Source organism: Aedes albopictus, chromosome 1, assembly GCF_035046485.1.
Source record: "Aedes albopictus strain Foshan chromosome 1, AalbF5, whole genome shotgun sequence".
Taxonomy (NCBI): domain Eukaryota; kingdom Metazoa; phylum Arthropoda; class Insecta; order Diptera; family Culicidae; genus Aedes; species Aedes albopictus.
The window spans coordinates 329,115,082-329,138,624 of NC_085136.1; the positions used below are offsets into that span (position 1 = coordinate 329,115,082).

The 23,543-nt window shown below is 41.3% G+C and overlaps 1 protein-coding gene across 2 annotated transcripts in view; it reads left to right on the plus strand.

Moving 5' to 3' along the window:
- Positions 1-19,427, plus strand: part of LOC115264212 (tubulin beta chain) — a 43,551-nt gene extending 24,124 nt beyond the window's left edge. Inside the window, exons 2-6 of one of the 2 annotated variants that reach the window (XM_029867712.2) lie at positions 12,742-12,976; positions 13,039-13,268; positions 13,657-13,824; positions 13,911-14,175; positions 18,850-19,427. In XM_029867712.2, coding sequence (XP_029723572.1) covers positions 12,742-12,976; positions 13,039-13,268; positions 13,657-13,824; positions 13,911-14,175; positions 18,850-19,244 — 1,293 coding nt within the window. In that variant the 3' untranslated portion in view covers positions 19,245-19,427. Of the gene's footprint in view, positions 1-12,741; positions 12,977-13,038; positions 13,269-13,442; positions 13,611-13,656; positions 13,825-13,910; positions 14,176-18,849 lie in introns of both variants that reach the window. The other variant, XM_029867711.2, reaches the window with a different exon arrangement.
- Positions 19,428-23,543: the final 4,116 nt, after the last annotated feature.

The window sequence follows — 23,543 nt, forward strand, 5'->3', positions numbered from 1 at the left end:
CCACCCTGGCTAACCCGTGGCCACCGGAATGTAGCCTGGAGAACCTACTACGTCGAGGACGTTTTGGCCATTGCACCAAAACTAGGCATATGACGGCTCTATCTTCATGATTTCTCATATCCATTGTCGTATGTCGTTTTCGTTTATTCTTAGAGCGAACCTAGTTTCGCCCTAGATCCATCTTAACTGTTGTCAAATCGTTCGGTTATTCAAGTTAAAGACTTTCATTGTCGTAATTTGCATAAATTAATTAGTGCGCTAACTAACATGTTAACATTAAATTATGCGCAAAATAGAAGAATTTTATGAAAATGTGCAACTGACAATTTGATTAATTTTCATAATGTTTACATGTTGACTCGTTTGGGGTCGGATCCGGATCCGTTTTCGTTATTGCGAGTCAGGGTCAGCTCCGACTCAGGTTCAAAACCGAAAACGACTAGTAACCGTGAACAGGTCCAATGGCCTCCCTAATCAAGCCGTGGTCATCGGATGTGCCCTGGAGGAGTCTCTTCGAGAACTTTTCAGCTATGGCACCAAAACAAGGCATGCAACGTGTCTGGTAGTGGACATGTAAAACCGGTCAACCCATGTAAACCCGTGTGAGCCTGTACCATGGACATTTTAGTCAGAGCACCAAAACTAGGCATGTGACAGCTCTGTCTTAATGAGGTTTTATATCCTTCACCGTAAAAACGTTCAATGGCCTCCCTGGTCAATCACTGGACTGGTCAACCCGTGCCCACCGGAATGTGTCCTGAAGGAGTCTATTTCGAGAACGTGTTGACCACAGCACCAAAAGGCATGCGAAGGCAGTATCTTCATGATTGTTCACATCCATCGTTTTAGTAACCGTGAAAAAGTCCAATGACCTCCCTGGTTAACCCGTGACCACCGGAATGTGCCCTCAAGGAATCCACCAGGAGTTCCTCCGGGAAATCCTCCGAGAATTCCTCCAGGAGTTCCTCCAGGAGTTCCCCCGGGAATCCTCCAGGAGTAACCTCCAGAAATTCCTCCAGAAGTTTCTCCAGAAATTCATCCTGGAGTTCTTCCGAGAGTTCCTGCGGAAATTCCTCCCAGAATTCCTCCAAGAGTTCCTCTAGAAATCCTCCAGGAGTACCTCGGGTAAATTCTCCAGGAGTTTCTCCGGAAATCCTGTAGGATTTCCTCCGGGAAATGCTCCAAGAGTTCCTCCGGAAATTCCTGCGGGAGTTCCTCCGGAAATCCTCCAGGAGTACCCCCGGGAAATCCTCCGGGAGTTCCTCTGGAAGTTCTTTCAGGAATTCCTTCAGGAGTTCCTCCAGGCGTTCCTCCAAGTATTCCCTCCAGGAATTCCCAGCAAGCCATTTCTGCTGGGATTTCTCGAGGAAATGGCCCAGATACTCTCCCGGAACTTTTTTTCAAGAATTCCCCCGGGAAATCCTCCGGAAGCTCCTCCGGGAGTTCCTCCGGATGCCTCCGGAACTTTTTTTCAAGAATTCCTCCGTGGATTTCTTCAGGAATTTCATCTGGAATCCTAACAAAGTTAATAATCCTAACAAAGTTTCATTCAAAGATTTCCTTTAAGGGAATTCCTTTAATGACTCTTCTAAGAATTACTCCAAGAATATTTTCGAGAATTGCTCTAGCGATGTCGCTAGGGGTTCCTTCATGAATTTCTCAAGGGATTTATCTGGGAGCTCCCCTAGACAAACTACTCCTTCAGGAATTCCTGTAGATTTTTATTGTGTAATTCCTCAAGCATTTTTTCCAGGAACTCTTCCAGGATTCCTTTAGAAATTTCACCTGGAACTGTGGCAATTCTCATAGAATACAACTTGACAATTTGTTCCAGTTGACGCGTTACGCCAAGAAATGTATTCCTGAAATTGGTATAACACTTCTTTTCAAACAAAAGAAACCTCAAACTCCATGTTTTTTGGCAGAAAACTCCATAAATAAATCCGACTACATACATATACGTCAAAAACAAACAGAAAAAGAACTCTCTTCCCTAGATAATTTTGGATAAAGCTTACCTCGAGCTTTAAACCACAGACAAGCAGACGTATTATCTTGGAACAAATTGCGATAAAAATCATCGTCACGAAAACATAACCGCCCAATACTAATCAGGCTGTGTTACGCAAACCACTCAGTAGGTGGCAGTAGTGAGCAAATGTCAAACAACAACAAAAACGATGCGAGCGCCGTGATCTAGCGATTTGCAAACTACAAAATATTTGAACTAACCGGTAAAAAGGGTAACGATGAGAAATGAGTAGAGTGAGACGTCTGTTTGTCTGAGTTTAAACGTTTGTTAGAATTTCCTTCCATAAAAAGTCTCTCATTGGATTTTAAGATTTGTAGCTTCCCAAAGAAATATTGTGGAATTTTCTGTACAATTTTATTGTTATTTTCGCCAATATGTTCCAAGTAAGTCGAGTAAACCAGAACTCAAACTAACGGTTCAAGAGATTCAGTCGTCATAAGTCAGAAATGAGTGAGAAGTGAAAGAGAGTGAAGTCATAGGATCATAGTTTTTAAACAGCTGATACTGATGAAATCTTTTAGTTTCACAAAAAAAAAACTTTTAACAAATTCCCACTGTTCCTCAGTGTACGACTGAAACGAATCTTCATGGGGGAGTCAAAATAAGCGATAACCTAATTTATGAGTTACTCTTACGCTGGGGCGCTGAGGCACTGGCTCGTCCCCGAACGAAAGGCATTCAGCAGCGCCAACTTTGATTCTGCAGAGATATACTGTACCCGGACACCCGGACGAGCGTGGAATACCAAGCCGGAAGGGAACTCGCTGATTCACTCACTCACTCACTCGGAAGCATCCCACCACAGACAAGGATGCGGGAGTTATTTGAGTAGTTTATGATCATTAGCTCGGTTCATTTGGCAGCCGGACGGAACATATGTGTTTGATGAATCCAATAGCGCCAAGTCAATTACCATTACTCCATGCCATGAGTGGCAGCCGGGTCGGAATATGGAGTACATTCGGCGTGGTGGGGCTGCTGGTAACCGATGACGTTCATTTGTTTCACCCGAATCAGACGTTAATTCAATTTAGCGCACTCGGGAAAAGTTGGGAATGTCTAGGAATAGAACTTGTGTTCTATGTAGCTGAAATTCGATCCTGAGCTGGTTGTGGAGCAAGGATACCACAAAACTCACATTTTACAAGAGGGAAATTCTGATTATGATTCGTATACTAACGTAAACTCAAAAACCCAGCCAACTGTGATCCATCAGCAAATTACCAACAAGGTGGGCCATGAATAATTGAAACGTTACAAAAACGAGCGTTTCAATCGCAGCGAAACGGTGGAAATTCGGGGAACAAGTGTTTAACATATTCACCGAACCGGAAAGCATCTCCTTCGTGATTTGATCGGCAGCAGCAGCGGTTTCGGTGAATCTACATACAACAAAAAAAATCCCCTCCTCAAAAAAGGCGGAAACAGCTAAACTGATTTCGATTCCCTCCTCGAGTCCTCGGTCGATTGTCGTCTGTCACATCCGTCGTCATCATTCCCAGTGGGCTGTTGCCAGGAGGGCAGTGGTTCCCAACCTCAACCAATACAGGTACTGCATCCGCTCGATAACTGGCTGCTGTTTAACTAGTGGAACCTATGCTAGATGTTCCGGGGTGGCCATATTAGTTGATACAGACTTCAGGGTATCGTTTCTGAATCAGTCATTCAAAATCATGAAGTTTGATATGTCGCACGACATGTTTTGGATGAAAACCAGAAGTGTCTCCAATGAGGCCCCCGCGGAACCTGTCACGGTGATCCCGATGGGTCAACTTATTCAAATCTGATTATCGCAGTCGTGTTTTATTGTTCGCAATGAAAATTCAACTGACAATCGATGGCTCAAACACAATGACACACGAAATAATCAGTTTTAGCCATTTCAGCACCCTCCCTGACCCCAGTACTATCCGGAATATCTCCGAAATGGTTCCGGATATTGCATGGCCACTTGGGTGTAATAAACTTGCACCAATTCATGATTGATTGAGGGCGACTTCAAAAAAAATGGATGGAAATTGACGAAATGCCCGCATTTTGAAAATTAGATGTTGGGGGCTGGGTACGTGAAGGTTAAGAATGATATAAAATTCTCCCTCACACAGGTTTTGAGCTCACCCCCGTTTGAGAACCCCTGCGCAGTACACCGGAAAACGTCGTCGTCCTCACCGCCTACTGTGACTATCCCGCAAAAGTAGGATGTTGTGGCAAGCCAAAATCCTCCTTCCTATGATGGGTGCGTCGTCGGTGGCGATGTGATGCCAGCTCCTCGTGTGGTGCAGGTTGCCTATAGCCGCAGGGGATAGACGTCAGATGTTGCGTTTTCTATTCGTTCTGTGCATGCGAAGTGGACGATGAACGGTAAAAATTGTCCAGTTTGCTCGTTTCCGCTCCAGTGGACGTCGGACCACGTGGTGGCGACGGGGACGGGGGTGAAGTTCAGGAAAATTAAAAATCGTTGCCCAAACCACCCTCCTTGGTGTGGTCGGTTTATGACTGGCGTCCAGCTTGGTCGTTTAGTTTGGACGGCGCAAGCAGGGATCATACCTTCTCAGATCTAAACACATGTATGAGCCAAAAGGGTGGCTCACCCTTACCTGTATGAAAAACATAAAACTTGAATTAAAGGAATTTAAACAATAATGAAATCTTTGTGTTTCGACATATAGAGTATAACCACAGACAAACAGACTGGCACTGGCAAAAAATCCATCGACCACGCTTTTAACGAATATTTTAAATCTTCATTGTTTTAGGGCCTTCACAACCAGAGGCACGCGCTTAGTTTTTCTTTGCGTTTGACGTTTCACACAGTAGTGCCTTCTGTTGATGTTGTTACACAACGCAGAGTTTTGTGAAAAGTGCCAAGTGAAATGGACGACGTATTTTTACGAAAATTCTTCTAGGTGTTACGTCTGTTTACCTGTGGTGTAAATTTCTTCATAGGTGTTGGATCACTTTACCACAGACGTAACACTTGCAAAATTTCTATCGATCACGTTTTTAACGATCACTTTAAATCTTCATAATTGTGGCCTTCACAAGCAGAGGCGCGCGCATCGTTTTTCTTTGCTTTTGTCGTTTCACACTAGCGCCTTCTGTTGACGATATTGTACAACGCACTACTTCGTGAAACATTTCCACCAGGTGATGTTTGTGTGCACTGGTTTATGGATTTTTACGAAAACTGTTCCAGATGATTCGTCTGTTTGTCTGTGACTTTACGTTCTTCAACGAAGTTGTTTGGCATAGAGTTCTCTACAAGAATACCATAAATAATTTGTATTAATTGGATGCTTACACCGTCACCTAGTGGCCAAAATCTTAAACTTGTCGTTTTGGCATACGGTTCAGGGGGTAAGCTACTTTTTACTGGATTTGAGGTTTTCCATATAACTGTGGGTCACCCTAATGGGAAACGTTCCCGGAATGGTTCGGGATGGCCTCCGGCCGTCGTCATCCCGGTGGTGTGTTCGTTCTTCGACCGATATGGACGACGGTTTTGTTGGCAGTCACAACATATGCCGGTGTTTATTTTGGGGTAATTGGAAATTCAAAGCTATCGTGAAATTCTGCGATGAATAATTCAAGTTCATGCCGGTGCTCGGGCTTCTTTTTCGGAAATCGTGGCACCTGGTGGAACACTTATGATGGTCGGTAAATTGATTAGGGAATTTAAAGTTTCGATGTTCAATCCAAACGATGCTGATCTTAAAAAGGCAGTTTACTATATTTTGATCAAACTGAATTATGCCACTTCTCGGCTATGCATTCTTGGACCTCCAACAACAACAATCTTGAACAATCCCAGAGAAATGTTTGAAATTTTTGATGTTTTGAAACAATTCGATTAAAACTGACTCATTTTCAAGAAATTGAACTTGGGGGAATATCTGTAAGTAAAAAGAAAATCATGTTAAGTACTGTTCCTTTGAATTCCACTAAGAATTTGCATCTTTTGACAGATACGTATTTCGACCTCAACTGTAAGGTCGAATCAAGTACAAGACACTGAAGACCACCTTACAGTTGAGGTCGAAATACGTATCTGCCAAAGGATGCAAATTCTTAGTGGAATTCAAAGCAACAGTACAGTAAACAGTACTTAACACGATTTTCTTTTTACTTCAAGAAGTTGTCTGTCATCATTCTGATATTGGTAGGCCTCTAGTAAGAGTGAAGGTAATCCAATAACAACTAAAAAGAACTGAAATTGAGAAGCACTGTTTTTTTTTTTGGGAATTTTTCCGGACTTCGAAAATAGTTTTTCTGACTTTTCCAACCGATTTTCCTTAAATTTGGAAAATTTTGTGGAAAACAGTTTTCATTTTGTATTTTTTTTTTCAATTGCTGAGAAAATTTGCTTATGATTTCACAAAGTTGGTATCGAAGTAAGTGGTATCTGTGGAAAATTTTTGTTTTCCATTAGAGTTTTCCGGAAAATTAGGCGACCCTGATTTTTTTTTCAATTTGGTTTTTGTTCATATATATGTGAAATCTACCTGTGAAAAAAATTTCGTACAGGAATTCTGTCAGATTTTCGTATATAGATTTTTACAGAAATACTTCATAAAATTACAAAAAAAACGAAAAAATTCTGCAAGGATTTCCTGAAGGAATTTCTAAAAGAATCCCTCGATATTGGGAGGTTTTTTAATTAAATTGCTTCATTTTTAAAATAATCTTTGGGGGAGTGCCTGGAGGAATCCTTGGGAAATATTTGGAGGAACTATTTGAGATATGTAGCTCTAAAGCAATTCCTAGACGAATTTATGAGAAACTTTTGGAGAAATTCAAGGAAAAAATCCTGAAAAAGTTTTTGAACAAGAAAACCCTGGAAGGACTGTCAAAAGGGCACCCTTGAGGAATTTCTGAAGTAATTCTCGAAGAAATTTCTAAAGCGATCCTTGTAAAAATTCTGCAGGAATTCAAGCAGATCTGGCAGATAAAGGTATACGAAGAAATCTTAAATAAATTCCTTTAAAAATTCTAAAGGGACTTCTGGATGATGCTTCTGGAGGAATTGTTGAAATATTTTCCTGCCAAATGTCTGAATGAATGTATTAGTGGACAAAAAATCTTCTTGGAATTGCTCCTGAGGTTCCTTCAGAAATATTTCCTGAGATTCCTTCAGAGATTGCTCTAGGATTTTTTTTCAGATATTGGTCCAAAGATTTTTACAGAAATACTTTATGAAATTACCCAACAAAAAAAGGATGAACTCTTCACGGATTCTCTAAAGGAATTTCTAAAAGAATTTCTGGAGCCACATCTTGAAATTCCAAGAATATTTTTTTAATACTGAAGCAATTTCCGAAATAATCTTTGGAGAAGTTCCTGGAGGAATCCTTCGGAAACACCAAAAGGAAGTGCTTGATATAACTCTAAAGCAATTCCTAAACGAATTTATGAGAATCTTTTGGAGAAATTCAAGGAAAAATTCCTGTTGAAGTTTTGAAAAAATCCCTAAAGGAGTTTCTGAAGGGCATCTTGAAAGGAATTCTTGAAAAAAATTTGCAAGAATCCAAGTAGTAATTTCAGACAAAGGTACCTGAATCAACTCCTTAAAAAATCTGGAAAAAAATCTTCTGGAGGAATTCTTGAAATATTTTCCTGCGAAGTGCCTGAATGCCTGTATTAGTGGACGAAATTCCTTGAAGCAATTTCTGAAGTAATGCAGAAATTTATAATTATTCTGGAAGAATTCTTAAAGGAATCAATAAAAGATTTTTTTAACAATCTTTAAGAATGCCTGGAAAGCAAGGTAATGCTTTGCAACCATTTCAAGAAGAATTTCTCGAGGTATTCCTGGAAAACGCCATGGAATAAATCTGAAAATGATTTCTGCAGGAATTGCTGAAGAAATCTTTGAAAAAATCCTAAAAGGTCCTCATAGAAAAATCTGAAATAACCTGCAGAGTGGTCTCAAAAAAGTCCAAAAAGGTTATGATGTAGTCACCAAATGAATATATGAAGAACTTCTCCGCTAGAGAAACTTGCAGAAGAATCTGTTGAGAATTTTTTAGAGAAATTTCTGAAGAGATGCCTTAAAGTATCTCCAGAAGAATTCCTAAGCTAACCCTTCGAGAACTCCAATAAAATTTTCAGAAAGTATTCCTGCAAAAAAATCTGAATTTCTTAAGAAATCTCGGGAATGAATACTTTGGAATATTCCCAGCAAGAACCTTTTGAAGAATTACAGAAGAAAAAACTGGAGAAATCTTTGCTGAAGCTTCACTATATGAAGTCTTCTAAAATTTGTTAAGAAATTTTTGCAGCTATTGAATTATTTGAGCGAAAGGCTGGAGATATAACTTGTGCACCGTAGGCCAGAATCTTTTAAAGAATGCTTGTAGAAACTTATAGAGGATATCTTAGGAAAATCTCAAAAAAATTGTTAAGGAAATTCTAAAAGAATTTCTGAAGTTATATTTGAAGGATTTTTCACTGAACGGGGATCATGCTACCCCTGGCCCTCCGTTAATCCGGCCCTGAGTTTCATTGATAGATAAATGGAGAAGTACCCGGCTAAATTTTAGGATGAATTCCTGAAAAAATCTATACAAAAAGCTTCAAATTCCTCTAGAGAGGATATACGGAGAAAGTCATCGACGAATCTCTGAAAAATTCACGATTAAATTCCTGAGGGAATTCCCGCTGGAATTCCTAAATAAAAGCCTCAAGGAATCTCTGGAGAAGTTCCGTTTTGCTACGATTCTCTTGACAAATACCCCGAAGAATCCCAAAACGAATTTCCCAAAGAAATCCATGGAGAAATTCTCAAAAGATTCCTGGAAAAATCTCAGGAAGGTATTTCAAAAAATGCTGCAACAGATCCCTGCAGAGTTCCGTAAGAAATTATCTTGATGAACTCCCCAAATAATCCATTTAGGAATTGCCAATGATTCTCTAAATGGATTCTCGAAAACAAAATCCTGGAAAAATTCCCAAAGAACATCCCTGGAGGTTTTCCTCAACAAATCACTGAAAAAAGTAAATAAGGAATCGCTGTAAAAATTCAACAAGGAATACTTAAAAAGGTTTTCGGTGAAATAGCTGGAGAGGTTTGCTAAAGAACATCAGTATGAGTTTTAGAAAAAAAAAACTACAAGGATCTATAGAGAAATTTGTCAAAGAAACTTTAAAGAAATTGCGGTGAAATTCCTGGATAAATTCCCCAATGAATTGCCCTAGGAACTAATCACAGAATTCCTGGAAGAATAATTCAATAAATTCCACAAGGAATCATTTAAGGAATTTTCCAAAAATAAATCGCTGACATGATTTCTCAACGAATCCCAGGGGTAATTGAAATTTTAATACCTGAAAAAATAGCTAATGAGAATCTAAACTTCAACAATTTTCTTGAAAAGTTCCCTTTGGAGACGGTATTTTCGTCTTTTGGATGCAACCTCGCTGGTCTAGAACACGTTTGTAAAGGTCAGTTCACTCGGCTGGGCTTAAGTGACCCATCCGTCTCCAAAGGGTTAAGACAGATTCATTGAAGTAATTTTTTTGTAATAATTTCTGATGGGATCTCTAAACGAAGTCCCCAAGCAATTTCGGGAATTCCCTTAAAAACCACTGTAAAGAATACAAGTATCAATCCAAAAAAAAACGCTGGAGAAATTCCTGAAGGAGCTTAAAAAATTGCCCTGAAGAAAATATCAATCATTTTCCTAAGGCAACTTCGATAGAATGTCTGATCGGGTCGCTTGAGGAATGCTTACAAAAATTCCCGAAGGAATTTCTAAAGGAAGTCCCAAAACAATATCTGAAGAAATACCAAAATAAACCCCTAACGTTACGAGGGAATCATAATTCCATTTTTATGACACATTTTTTGAAAGAATTCCGATGGAATCTCTATAGGGATTCTTGAATTCCCGTTCAGAGAGTCTCATGGACGCTTCAGGGGTTCTCAAGGGGGATTCCAGGGGCTTCGGGGGCGCTTCAAGAGTCCTCAGGGAATTCCAGGGGTATCAGGGACGTTCCAGGGGGTCGCTGCGGCATTTCGGTGAGTGCTAGGAGGACTCAGTGGAGTTTTAGGGGATCCCAGGGGTATAATACGAGGTCTTAGAGGCGTTTCAGGATGTCACAGTGGATTTCAGGAGATTCCAGGAGCACTACTGGAATTTTATAGGGACTCGAGAGGTCTCTGGGGGATTCCAGGAGTCTTCAGGGTGCTTCAGGGGATTCCAGGTTTCGGGAATTTTCAGGGGTCTCAGGGGCTTTTCAGGGGGCTCAGGAGTGTTCAAGGTAACTCAAGTAGGTTCAAGGGGTCTCAGGGTCATTTCTGTAAGTCCCATGGGGCTTCAGAGGGGTACCTGAGGATCTCTGGAAACTTCCTAGAGACGCCCTTGGTCATAACTCAAACGAAGAAATAATTTTAGAAGGGTAACCACAAGAATTTTTTGGAAAAAAAACATCTTAGGCTGACCTCTGACAGTGGGTTTTGGCAAAAAAAACTAAAGGTATGTTAGGGTATTCCGTGTGTGAAAACAGTTTTAAGACATCCTACCACTAACATAGATTTTTTTTCTGTCGTCGTAAAGGTGCTTGTGAAATGAGTGATTGTTAGTTGGAAACCGTGGAGTTGCAGGGGTATCGCCTGTCTCTAGTACAGTAGACGTTCGATAAGTGCAACATGTTTGCGTTTCAGTTACCGAATGAAATTCGCTAACTGCAACGACTGACAGACGTCAAACAGTTGTCAAATGCTGTTGGACGCAACCAGAATGCACTCAAAAACATCGCAATGCAGCTGTAGTGCATCCGAAAAACATCGCAACTCTGTTGACGTTTTGTTTTTGACAGATAGCGGTGCGATAACTGCAAAATTGTTGCACTTAGCGGACTTGCAGTTAAACCGTTTGCACCGAGCGAACGTCTACTGTATTGACAACGGTCACCGAATGAACATTGTTTCCCTACCGTGTTCGCAAGATCGTTACTTTCATTAGCCATTTTGAAACTGGGGCCTCTTGTACAGTAGACGTTCGCTCGGTGCAAACGGTTTAACTGCAATGCTTTGTAACTGCAAGTGTGCCAAGTGCAACAATTTTACAGTTATCGTACCGCTATCTGTCAAAAACATAACGTCAACAGAGTTGCGATGTTTTTCGGATGCACTACAGCTGCATTGCGATGTTTTTGAATGCATTTTAGCTACGTCCAACAGCAATTGACAACCGTTTGACGTCTGTCAGTCGTTGCAGTTAGCGAATTTCATTCGGTAACTGAAACGCAAACATGTTACACTTATCGAACGTCTACTGTATTGTAAAAAATCAGCCATCAATCTGAACCCTGCACCATTTATTAATTTTGTGCCATTTGACTGATTATTCACATTCTGTTATACTTCTTCCATTTTTATATCCACTATCGAGTTAAAAGTGGATGTATACCAGCATATTTCTCGCTATATTCCAAATCTTAAACCAGAAACCTTTTCACTCGAAGAACATAAACACACACACACGTCCTTCTCGAGAACATGTCCCTCCTGTCAACATCCCGTTTTACGTCGGAGAAATTGTCCGTGACGCCCAAACCGATCCATCAAAACCGCCTCCTGCCCAGAAAAGCGTGACAGATTAGCATAATTTGTCAATGAATAATCTACTCCTGACCACATCCATGGCCTACTAGTGCGCTCTATCGTCCACCATGTGCTGCACCCACATTAGTATGGTACACGCATGTATGGAAAAAATAAATCCTCGCTCCAGTCGACTTTTTAGACTCCATTTAGGTCCCATATAAACTGTACAAAATTTCAGCGCAATCGGTGAAACTATAATTTAGCGCAAGCGGTTCAAAGTTTTCATAGGATTTACTATGGGAAAAGTTACACTTTCAGATAAAAAATCCCAGAGCTCGTCCCTTGTCTCCTTAATTCAAATCGATCAGTGTTTCTTGTAGAAAAATCAATTATGAAACTTTCCTTCGAAGACAGCAAAACAATTGGATGCTTGTGGAAAAAGTTATTGATTTATTACCGATTAGTGATCCATCGAACGGCTTTTTATTTTGTTTTATCAGCAGCACTGCTGCTGCCGTTGTTGCATGGGGTGGCGGGAGGCATCACCACCCCCAGAAACAGCAGCAGCCAAGGCAGCAGCTACAGTGCTGCTAATAAAACAAAACAAAAAGCCGTTCGTTGGATCACTAATCGGTAATAAATCAATAACTTTTTTCACAACCATCCAATTGTTTTGCGGTCTTCGAAGGAAAGTTTCATAAATTATTTTTCTACAAGAAACGTTGATCGATTTGAATTAAGGAGACAAGGGGCGACCTCTGGGATTTTTTATCTGAAAGTGTAACTTTTCCCATAGTAAATCCTATGAAAACTTTGAACCGCTTGCGCTAAATTATAGTTTCACCGATTGCGCTGAAATTTTGCACAGTTCATATGGGACCTAAATGGGATCTAAAAAGTCGACTGGAGCGAGGATTTGATATTTGTCCCATACTAACCCACATACAAACTCAACCGTTTACGCATGAACACGGTTCCCAGCCTACTGTTCCATTCTGATGTGGCCTTGGGTGGAACTACTGATGTTGCAGCCCGCCTCCTACTAGAAGTTGATGAATTGAGCTCATTTTTCTTCCATTTCCGTTTATACGGAGCTAATATGGAAGTATCATATACGATACACCCCCGGTCTGAAACTCGATGTTTCCTTTTGTCTTTCTAGTTTTGGGAAATTATCTCAGACGAGCATGGAATCGATCCGACCGGGCACTACCACGGTGACAATGACCTCCAGCTGGACCGCATCGACGTGTACTACACGGAGGTCAACGGTAACAAGTACGTCCCACGTGCCGTCCTCGTCGATTTGGAACCGGGCACCATGGACTCGGTCCGCCAGTCTCCGTACGGTGCCCTGTTCCGGCCAGATAACTACGTTTACGGTCAATCCGGAGCCGGTGAGTTGTGTGATTTGCGGGATAATTGAAGTTTCTAGGTACTGATTAGAGATTCGTTTTAGGAAACAACTGGGCCAAGGGTCACTACACAGAGGGTGCCGAGCTGGTAGACAACGTCCTCGAGGTGATACGCAAGGAATCCGAGGGATGCGATTGCCTTCAGGGCTTCCAGCTGGCACACTCGCTCGGCGGAGGAACCGGATCCGGTATGGGCACACTGCTCATTTCCAAAATCCGGGAAGAGTACCCCGACAGAATTATGAACACCTTCTCCGTTGTTCCATCGCCAAAGGTAGGAAACTTCGGCTTCTTTGCATACCTCATACAGAATCTGCCATTTCATCCATCTCGCTTATCTGTTGCTAGCTATTGAACTCGCTTTTACTCATACCTCAAAACGGTGTCTTCTTTCTCTTTACTTTCATTTGTCTTCGTGCGTTTTACTATGTGCTGTCATCTACCCAAGGTTTCGGATACTGTCGTTGAGCCGTACAATGCCACCTTGTCCATTCATCAGTTGGTGGAAAACACCGACGAAACGTTCTGCATCGATAACGAAGCCCTCTACGACATCTGCTTCCGAACGCTGAAGCTCAGTTCGCCAACCTACGGCGATCTGAACCATCTAGTCTCTGTAAGTATTAACGCATTGTATCCCTTCCCGCCCCAAAAACCTCTAGGTGTCGGATGTAGTTCTCGAACCGTACAACGCCACCCTCTCGGTTCACCAGCTGGTGGAGAACAGCGACGCCACGAACTGCATCGACAACGAAGCACTCTACGATATCTGCCTCCGAACGCTGCGCCTGGGCAATCCAGCCTACGCTGATCTAAACCATCTGATCTCCGTGAGTCGAGGACTACTTCGATCGTTTCTGAAATACCGAGCTGTGCCACGGGTATTCTAACCGAAACCTTCTCACAAATCTTTCAGGTCACAATGTCCGGCGTGACGACGTGCCTGCGGTTCCCCGGACAGCTGAACGCCGACCTGCGCAAGCTGGCCGTCAACATGGTTCCATTCCCGCGGTTGCACTTCTTCATGCCCGGATTCGCGCCGCTCACGGCCAAGGGCTCGCAGCAATACCGGGCGCTGACCGTACCCGAACTGACCGCCCAGATGTTCGACTCCAAGAACATGATGACGGCGTGCGATCCCCGGCACGGCCGGTACCTGACCTGTGCCGCCATCTTCCGAGGTGAGTATCCTATCCAGAAGGGATGTACAGGTATCAGGCCGACTCCAGGGGCACGTTATCCTCCACTTGAAATATTCGTGCCAGCACCATAAAAATGAGCCTAGTTTATCAATAGACAAACGAGTCCACATGCAACTCTGGTAGTTATTTTAAAGACGAGCGTAGCGGCGATTACGTTGCTGACAGGCACATATGCTCGAGGCATGATACTCGTGTTTTCCATAGCATTTCCACTGGAAGTAGAGAACATCGAGTTCACAAGGTTACCTAGATATTAGTACCCCTTACGAAAGTAAGATTCTTGGACTACAGCCACTTGGGCTGTGTTATTTAGTCAAAGTCTGAAAAGATGTCTCTCCCATGGAGAGGGATGTAAAATCTAGGGAGGAAGTTTCTGACTGAAATCCTGTCATTTCAAGTTGGATTTCAAGCGGATTCCAAGTTGAATTCATATAACAGAATATCCTTGAAGATCTAGTAAAAGATCTGCATTAATTTTGCTGGAGTTTGAAATATATAAATTACGAATTTAAATCTATGATATTATTGGTAAAATTCCTTGACCGAATTTTGGCTGAAATATTGAAGGAGTTTCTAGTGAAACTTCTGAAGGAATAGTGGATTTTGTGGTTACTAGCGTTGGGCAATTTTGAATCGATGTTTTTGTTCCGATTAATCGATTTTTTTGAATCGATGTTGAAGCCCCACGAAATCGACTAAATCGATTTTTTACATTCGATTTTTCTTTCGATTCAAAAATATTAAATTTCTTTTTTTTTTTCAGAATGATTCCGAATGGATTCCGAACATTTTTTTGTTCAGAATCCCTCTTAGGATCCTAGATGAATGTTTCTTAATAATGTGGGAGATCCCCTCTTAGGAACCTTCTCAGGGTTGTGGGGCAATCTCTGGGGCTTCTAATGTGATGTCTTTCAATACTGCAGGAGAATTTCTCTCAGGATTCTAGGAGAATCCCTCTCAGGATTCTGGAAGAATCCGTCAGGTAGTTCTGGGGATATCCGTCTAAGCATTCTGGGAGAATCCCGAAGAAAAACTTCTCTCTGGATTCTGAGGGAATCCATCACAGGATTCCGGGAGAATCCATCTCGGGAATCTGAGGAAATCTCTGAGAGAATCCATGTCAGAAAACTGGAGTAATCTCTCCCAGAATTCTACGGAAATCCTTAATAGAGTTCAGGGAGAATTCCTATTGGAAGGGGTTTTCTCTCTTTTCTGGGATAAGGTCTCTCAGGATGGCTGGTGTGATAATTTTCAGCATTTCGGAGGAATCTTTCACAGAATTTTAGAGGAATCCTCAGAAAAACTCTGGAGGATTTTTTCTCAACAGCATTATATGGGAATACCTATCAGAATTCTAGGGAATCTCTGGATTCTAAGGGAATTCATTGCAGGATTTTGGGGTATTCCCTACCAGGGTTCCCTACCAAGGGTGAAATCCCTTTCAGGATTCTAAGAAATTTCTGGATGATCTGGGCTGATTCCTCTAAGCATTCTGGAAGACCCTCACTTTGGATCCCACTCAGAATTCTGAGGAAATCTTTCTCAGCATTTCCAGGAACTCCTCTCAGACTTCAGACTGGAGAATCATACTCCGCATTCTCAGAATTGTGGCGAAATTCCTCTCAGAATTGTGGGGGAATATTTCTTAGGATTCTGGAGGAATCCCACACAGGATCACTAGAATCCGTCTCAGGATTCTGCGTAATATCCTTTAAAGACTCTGAGGGAACATCACTAAGTATTCTGCGGGTACTCATCTCTAGATTATCTGACAATTCGGCTTTCTGGGGTAATCCCTGTCAGGATTCTGGGGAAGTTTCTGTCAGGATTCTGGGGAACTTGTCTCATGATTCTGGAGAAATCCTTGGGATAATAAGGCTATATTTTTCAAGGTTCTAGGGCACTTTCTTTAGAATTATTAATTATTGAAGAATCTCTCACGAGATTCTGGGCAGAATTCTCTAGAGGAATTTGGATTTTGGAGAATCCTTCTCAGCATTCTACGAGAATCCCGGTAGAATTCTGTTTTCTGTGTTCTGGAAGAGTTGCTCCCAGAAATCACTTTCAGGATTCTGGGAGAATCCCTGTTAGTAATCAGAGAAAATCCCTGACAAGTTTATGGGAAAATTCTCCTTAGATTCTGGTGTAATAGTTTAAAGAATTCTAGAGGAATCACTCTCAGAGTTTTGGGACAATCCCTATCAGAAGTTTAGGGGAGTCCTTTCAAAGATTCTAGGGGAACGTCTTTCAGGAATTTGTGATAATTTTCTGTTTTATGTGAGAATACCTCTCAGAATTCCAGAGAATCCTTCTCAGGATGCTGGAGAAATCCATTCTAGAAGTTATCGTAAACCCTTCCAGGGAGAATCCTTATCAGATTTTCGGGAAAAAATCTCTTTGGTTTCTAGATATATTTCTCTCAAGAATCTGGAATTACCCTTCTTATGATCCCTGCTGGGAAATAACTCGTAGAATTCTGAGGAATACCTTTCGGGATTCTAATGGATTCCACCCAGCATATTTCGGGAATTGTGGGAGAATACTTAAAAGGATTCTGGAGGAATTATTCTCAAGATTCTGGGGTCATATCTCCCAGAATTCTGTGATCTCAGGTTTCTTTGGCAATCCCGCCCAGTATTTTGAGGGAACCTTTCTCAGGATTCTGGAGTGATCCTTCTTAGGGTTTTAAGCTACCCTTTCCAGGATTCAGGGTCATTTCTTTTAAGTTTCTTGGAGAATTCATCTTAGGAATCCGAAAATCTTTTGTTTTTGCGAGAATCTCTCACAATTTATTTCAAGAATGTGGAAGAACTGCTTTTGGAATCCCTCTCAGGATTCTGGGAGAATTCATCTCAGGATTCTGGAACATTTTGGGAGAATCCCAAGGGAAAGCTTCTCTTAGGATTCTGAGACACTCTATCACAGGATTCTGGGAGAATTCCTCTCGGGACAATGAGACAATCCGTCTCATAGATATGAAGTAAACTCTCTCAGGATTCTAGGAAAATCCTTAAAGGAATTCAGAGGAATTCCTACCAAGATACCGGAAGAGTCTTGCTTTCTTTTCTAGATAATGTCGCTCAGGATTCTGGTGTATTTTCAGCATTCTGAAGAAATCTCTCTCATAATTCTAGAGGAACTCGTTTCAGAATTCTTAAGGAGTCTCTGTAAAGATTCTGAAGGAATTTCTCTCAGCAGTCTGCGGGAATTTATCCCAGTACTATATGGGAATACTTCTCAGAGTTCTGGAGAATCTCAGGATCTCAGGATTATTCTTTCGATTCAAAAATATATATTTTTTTTTTTTCAGAATGCTGTCTCAACGTTATATTGTATGTTTCTTTCACAACAAAACGCGCTGCCAACGTCCAGTCGGCATTTCTGAATCATCGCGACCAATCAAGCACCATATCTGCTGTTGTTTGTGTTAGTGAGATCGGAGAAACGTCAGATTCTAGCCAGCTGATTGGCTGGCGACGACTCTGGCGATGGTTTCACCCGCGACGGATTCAAATCGTCGCATTCGATAAGGGGGGAAATCGTCAATATCCAAGTGTTTGATGTGCACAAATAAACCATACCATGAACTTGAACTACATGCAGCAAACGAATCATTTTATAGTTTTGTAATATTTTATAATATTGTATCGATACATTTCACATGTGAAAACATCGATTCAAAGCATTCGTTCAAATCGGTGAATCGATTCTGCTGATCCGATTCGAATCGATTCACAAAAATCGCTGTCTCAGCCAAATTTGCCCAATGCTAGTGGTTACTATAAAAATCAATTGATATCTCTTCTGAAGTTTCTGTTAGGTATTGACGATTTCCGCACTTATCGACGATTTGAATCCGTCGCGGGTGAAATCATCGCCAGAGTCGTCGCCAGCCAATCAGCCGGCTAGAATCTGACGTTTCTCCGATCTCACTAACACAAACAACAGCAGAGATGGTGCTTGATTGGTCGCGATGATTCAGAAATGCCGACTGGACGTTGGCAGCGCGTTTTGTGAACTATGAACTATGTACAAAACTACCGCGCTAATTCGTGAACACAGTTCAAAATCCAAAAAATCGCGTAAAAAAGTCCATCTCTCGACGAATCATGCAAAAAATAAGACGATGGAAAAAAAATATTGGATGGAGTTTTCATTTAGGCGGTCGCATTTTCTTTTAATCCTAAAGTTTTTTTTTTCGGAAATGTCAAACATTTCTTCATAATTTCTGCCAGAAATTTCTCCAGAATTTGCTCCATGGATTCTGCCCGACATATATTAAAGCATAAACATTGTACTCGTTCCATATTGATATATTTCCATGAAAATTACACCGAACGATTGCACCCTCTGAAACACCCATTTCAAAGCATGCTTTGTTCCACAAAGTGTAGTCAACCGCATACGAATCGATACGTTCACCAGGCAACTGCGTTTCCCGCAGTAACAACCAACGGCCTACCACGATTCGCCGAAATTATGGTGATTATGGCCAGATAATGATTCTGTTATTCGATTCTAATTAACAGATTACAAAACGTTGCGGCACGTATAGAGGGACTGTGTCGAAAGCCATAAATTATTTTATTGCGATTTCTTTCCTTCCCATTAAATGAGACATTTTCCTTTCTTCCTTCATTCCCCTAACCCCAGGTGTCATGTCCATGAAGGAAGTGGACCAACAGATGTTGAACATCCAGAGCAAGAACAGCAGCTACTTCGTGGAGTGGATTCCGAACAACGTGAAGGTCGCCGTGTGCGATATCGCTCCACGTGGCCTCAAGATGTCGGCCACCTTCATCGGTAACACCACGGCCATCCAGGAGATCTTCAAGCGCATTTCCGAACAGTTCACGGCCATGTTCCGGCGCAAGGCGTTCCTCCACTGGTACACCGGCGAGGGTATGGACGAGATGGAGTTCACCGAGGCGGAGTCGAACATGAACGATTTGATTTCCGAGTACCAGCAGTATCAGGACGCGTCGGTCGAAGACTACGAGGACGGCGAGGAGATCATCGAAGAGGAGGGTGAACAACAGGTTGAATAGACGGGGATGAAGTGAATGATGCAAGGTGGATTACCACTGCAGATTGTTGCCTTTTCGGAAAATGTGTTCCATATTTACGATCAGTTTTAAGTAAGACATCCTATACGGTACAGTGAAGAAATAAAAAGAATAGAAAATAGATGATCTTTTTTGTGAAATAAATATTGACCATTTTAAATAAAAGTTTGTTTTCATTTGGAAAGATTATGCTGATCGGAATGTTACAAAACAGTAAATACGTGAATTTAAAATAATTGAAAAAGATTTCATTTTTAGAAAGCCACCACAGTCTAACAGACGTAACACTTTGAATAGTGTTTTCACAGACAAACAGACGTATCACTTGGAACAAATTGCGATAAAAATCATCGTTACGAAATCATAATCGCCCAATGTTAACCACGCTGTTTTACGCAAACCACTCAGTAGGTGGCGGTAGTGAGCAAACGTCAAACAGAAGCGAAAACGATGCGAGCGCCGTGACCGAGAGATTTGCGAACTACAAAATATTTGAACTGACCGTTAAAAAGGGTAATGATGGAAAGTGAGTAGAGTGAGACGTCTGTTTGTCTGTGGTGTTTTGATTTAGTTACGGAAACATGATCGCCCAATGCTAAATAGACTAAGTTTGGCCAACCATGTACGTCAAATACGATGCGAGCGCCACTGGTGGGCCGTCGGACAAAGCTAAATAACTCCAAAAATAAAAAAAAAAATAAAATTTTACCTAGGGGGCGAAATTGTTCAGCATACAATGGAACATCGGTGAGAATAGAAAATTGCCTTCTCCGTTTAATTGTGTTCTTCTAAACCCGAATATCAATATCGCATCAAATATCTTATAACTAGTGAATTAAACTGTTAAAAGGCAAAACTTCATTTTCAAATTGACTACTAAACGCCAGAAGGTAGGCAATTTCCTTAGAAATAAGCGAGTTCTCCCACGATAAATGACTATTTTATTGCGCATTGCGCAGTTAAAAGTGCGACGAGGAAGTGCGGAATCTCAAATAAAAGTGCGATTTGGTGTCAGATCGTTTCGGTGTTTTCACCGCACTTATTCTTTAGCTCATGATGAATAAGTGCGGTGAAGACACCGGAACGATTTGATGCAATATCGCACTTTTATTTAAGATTCCGCACTCTGTCGCAGTCCAGTCAGCAATGCAATAAACTATATAAAAAATAAGACTTTCTAAACTAATTCATATTCAGAATAGCTAAGAAAGTTTACAGGAACTCCTAGTGGCAATAGATTGTTTAGCACCATCATGGGGAATGGCACTTCCTTTGCTAACCGGAAAAATCCGCATTTATCCGTTGCTAACTGTCGTTAGCCGCGTCTAACTGCTGCTCAAGTTAAGCTAGTATGACACTCTTTGACCAATGCCAAATATTTGACCACTTTTGACAGTTAAATTTTGACCAAGGTGTACCTGGCAAACAAAAATATTTGTCACTCTCGAGAAACGAATAGGGACAAACAGAGCCAAACAACCTGCCAAAATTTATCTGTCAAAAGTGGTCAAATATTTGGCGTCTGGGCAAAGAGTGTAATAGCACCCTTAGCAGCGGTTAGCGACGGTTAGGAACGGATAAATACGGATTTTCCGGTTAGAAAAGGATATGTCATTCCCCTTGAGCACCATACAGTGGCGTAGAAAGGGGGGTGCGGTGGGTGCGGTCCGCAGCGGGCCTCCAAATTCACACTAGTTTGATTTTTATTTAAATAGCGAATGGGGTCTGTGGTACATTCAGCGAAAAAAACTAGCGAAATTCATCGAAATACCTTATGAAAATTTGCTATAACTAATTCTTATGGATGACAAAAGAATACCTTATGAAAATTGATCGTGCTTGCTATGACACATTTCATAAGATAGACTTATGAAAAGAACAAAAAAAATCTTAAAATGATGCAGACTGGATTCGATCCATGAACGTCGGGATCACCGAGCCCGTGTTTTATCCACACGGCTACCGACGCTTGAGAATACCATGTTGTTAAACATGAATAAAAGCCAAGCCACAGAGAAACAGACGTAACACTTAGAACAAATTTCATTAAAAAACATCGTCACGAAATCGTAATCGCCCAATGCTAAACGTACTGTGTTTGGCCGGGCCGCCACTAGATGGCGGTAGTGAACAAACGTCAAACAGGAGCAAAAACGATACCAGCGCCGCGAGTGGTCGATCGACCTACTACTGAATATTTGAATCAACCGTTAAAAAGGTGATCGATGGGAAGCAATGAGAGTGTGGCGTCTGTTTCTCTGTGGCCAAGCTGTGAGACGATTTTACGTCATAAGGACTGTATCGGAAATTAACTATAAACGTTCACAATTGCCTGAAAAATAATCTGTTCGAAATAAACAAAACTTTATTTTTGGAGATACTATATAAATCTCTTAAATAAAGAATGGCAGTTCTGATTTTCAAAAAATAATCATTTAACTTGGACTTTTATCTTAAAGATTGCACACATGTTTTTAAAATTTTGGACACCTCCTAAAAATTTAAAATTGCGAATACTGTGGGAAAATATTCAATTTTTTCTCTTATTTTTGCGCAAATATATTCTTTTCCAGAATGCTCACGACAAGGAAAATTATTTTTATCAAGAAAAATTCCCTCCGGAGTTTAGGGCAATTCTTAAAAATGAAAAAAGGCCATTTTTCGAGGAACTCTTTTTTTTATGCGTCTTCAAAGAACGATTACGCAAATAAAAAATACATAAAGTTGAAAATTTTCATTTTTTTCGATTGGGTATGTATTTAAATCTATTGAAGAGGTAGTTTTTCCAGAGAACGGAATTTTATAACCTCTAAAGATATTCAAAACAGAGCGTCAAAGTTCGACCAAAAAGTAGGTGTTTTTTGGGATAGACCATATATGGTCTTATATTCTTAATGTTGGAGGTTTTTCTATCCAAAATAAGAATTTTAAAAGTCTGTTTTAAGTGATATGTTATGTGTACATAACTACTAGTAATAATCATTATTTTCCAGATTTTTCCCCGTAGAAATTTTTTTCGCAACAAATATTTGAAACGTTAAAAAAATTTAAAATAAATGCAGTTTGTACAGATTGTTATTTTGTGTGGTATACTCATAGAACCATATTTCCAATACAGTCCCGATTCGTTCGTTGGCGGCTCGTTAGATGGGCTGTCTCGATGGTTGGATGTTCACTGGTTGGGGCAAAACCCAACTAAAAAGCACTGTCAATGTCAAAATCGATGTCAAAACGAGTTTGACGTCTGACCGTCGTCGCGTCGCAGCTCCTGTATACAGACCGTTTGCGCAAGTATGTGAGTGTTTCGTGACGTATTTCTCGTCACTTGCGTGTGTCTAGAGCATTTTGATCAGTTGTCAGTTGCCCCAACGAACGAACACGATTCGCTAATCGGGGCGCAGTCGTGACCCAACGAGCGAATCCTCACTGTAATACTAAACATTTTCCAAATTTCTTCAAGCTGTTCTAAACTTAACTATATTGTGAAGATTTCATAGAAGAACCGTAATGAAAAGACCAACCGTGCGTCGAGATAGAGCAATTTTGAATGTTTATAGTTAATTTCCGATACAGTCCTTAGTGACCTTATGAAATTCATCCGAATCATTATGAATTATTTAAAGGGCGTTTCATAAGTTGGGCCTTATGGAAATCGGGCTGCAAAACGGTGAGTCGATAAGGAGAGCGTCCAATATAGCTCTGGTCCTCACAAGTTCCTACCTCATGCTTCCACGGGTCAAACGATGACAAAGACCGCCAGCTAAGAGTTGTGTGCTTAGCTGGTAGCGCAGCCTGGGCACTGTTGTCCTTCTGACTTCAGCTAGATTGAGGAGGTACGATCCGAGTGTCTGTTCACCAAGGAGGTGCGGCTCAAACAGCGTCTGTTCTGGCATCCAGCGGCTGAGTAAGAAACGCTGCACCACGCCCAGCTAGATCCAAGGTGGTAGCCCCATCAGCGTGGTCGTCCCAGTGTTGGTTGGGACGTTAAACAGAACTGGCACGATGGCCCTCCGGCGAGACAGGAGTGTTGGCGTAGGCCCAATAAGCCACCCGTAAAAATCCCCATTGCGAATAACATAGGAGAAAATACGACTCGATACAATCGGCAAAGACCCACGCGACGAAATAAAGACTACGATTGGAAACTTGGAACATGGAATTGCAAGTCACTAGGTTTCGCAGGATGTGACAGGATAATCTACGACGAACTATATCCCCGCAACTTCGACATCGTGGCGTTGCAGGAACTTTGTTGGACTGGACAGAAAGTGTGGAAAAGCG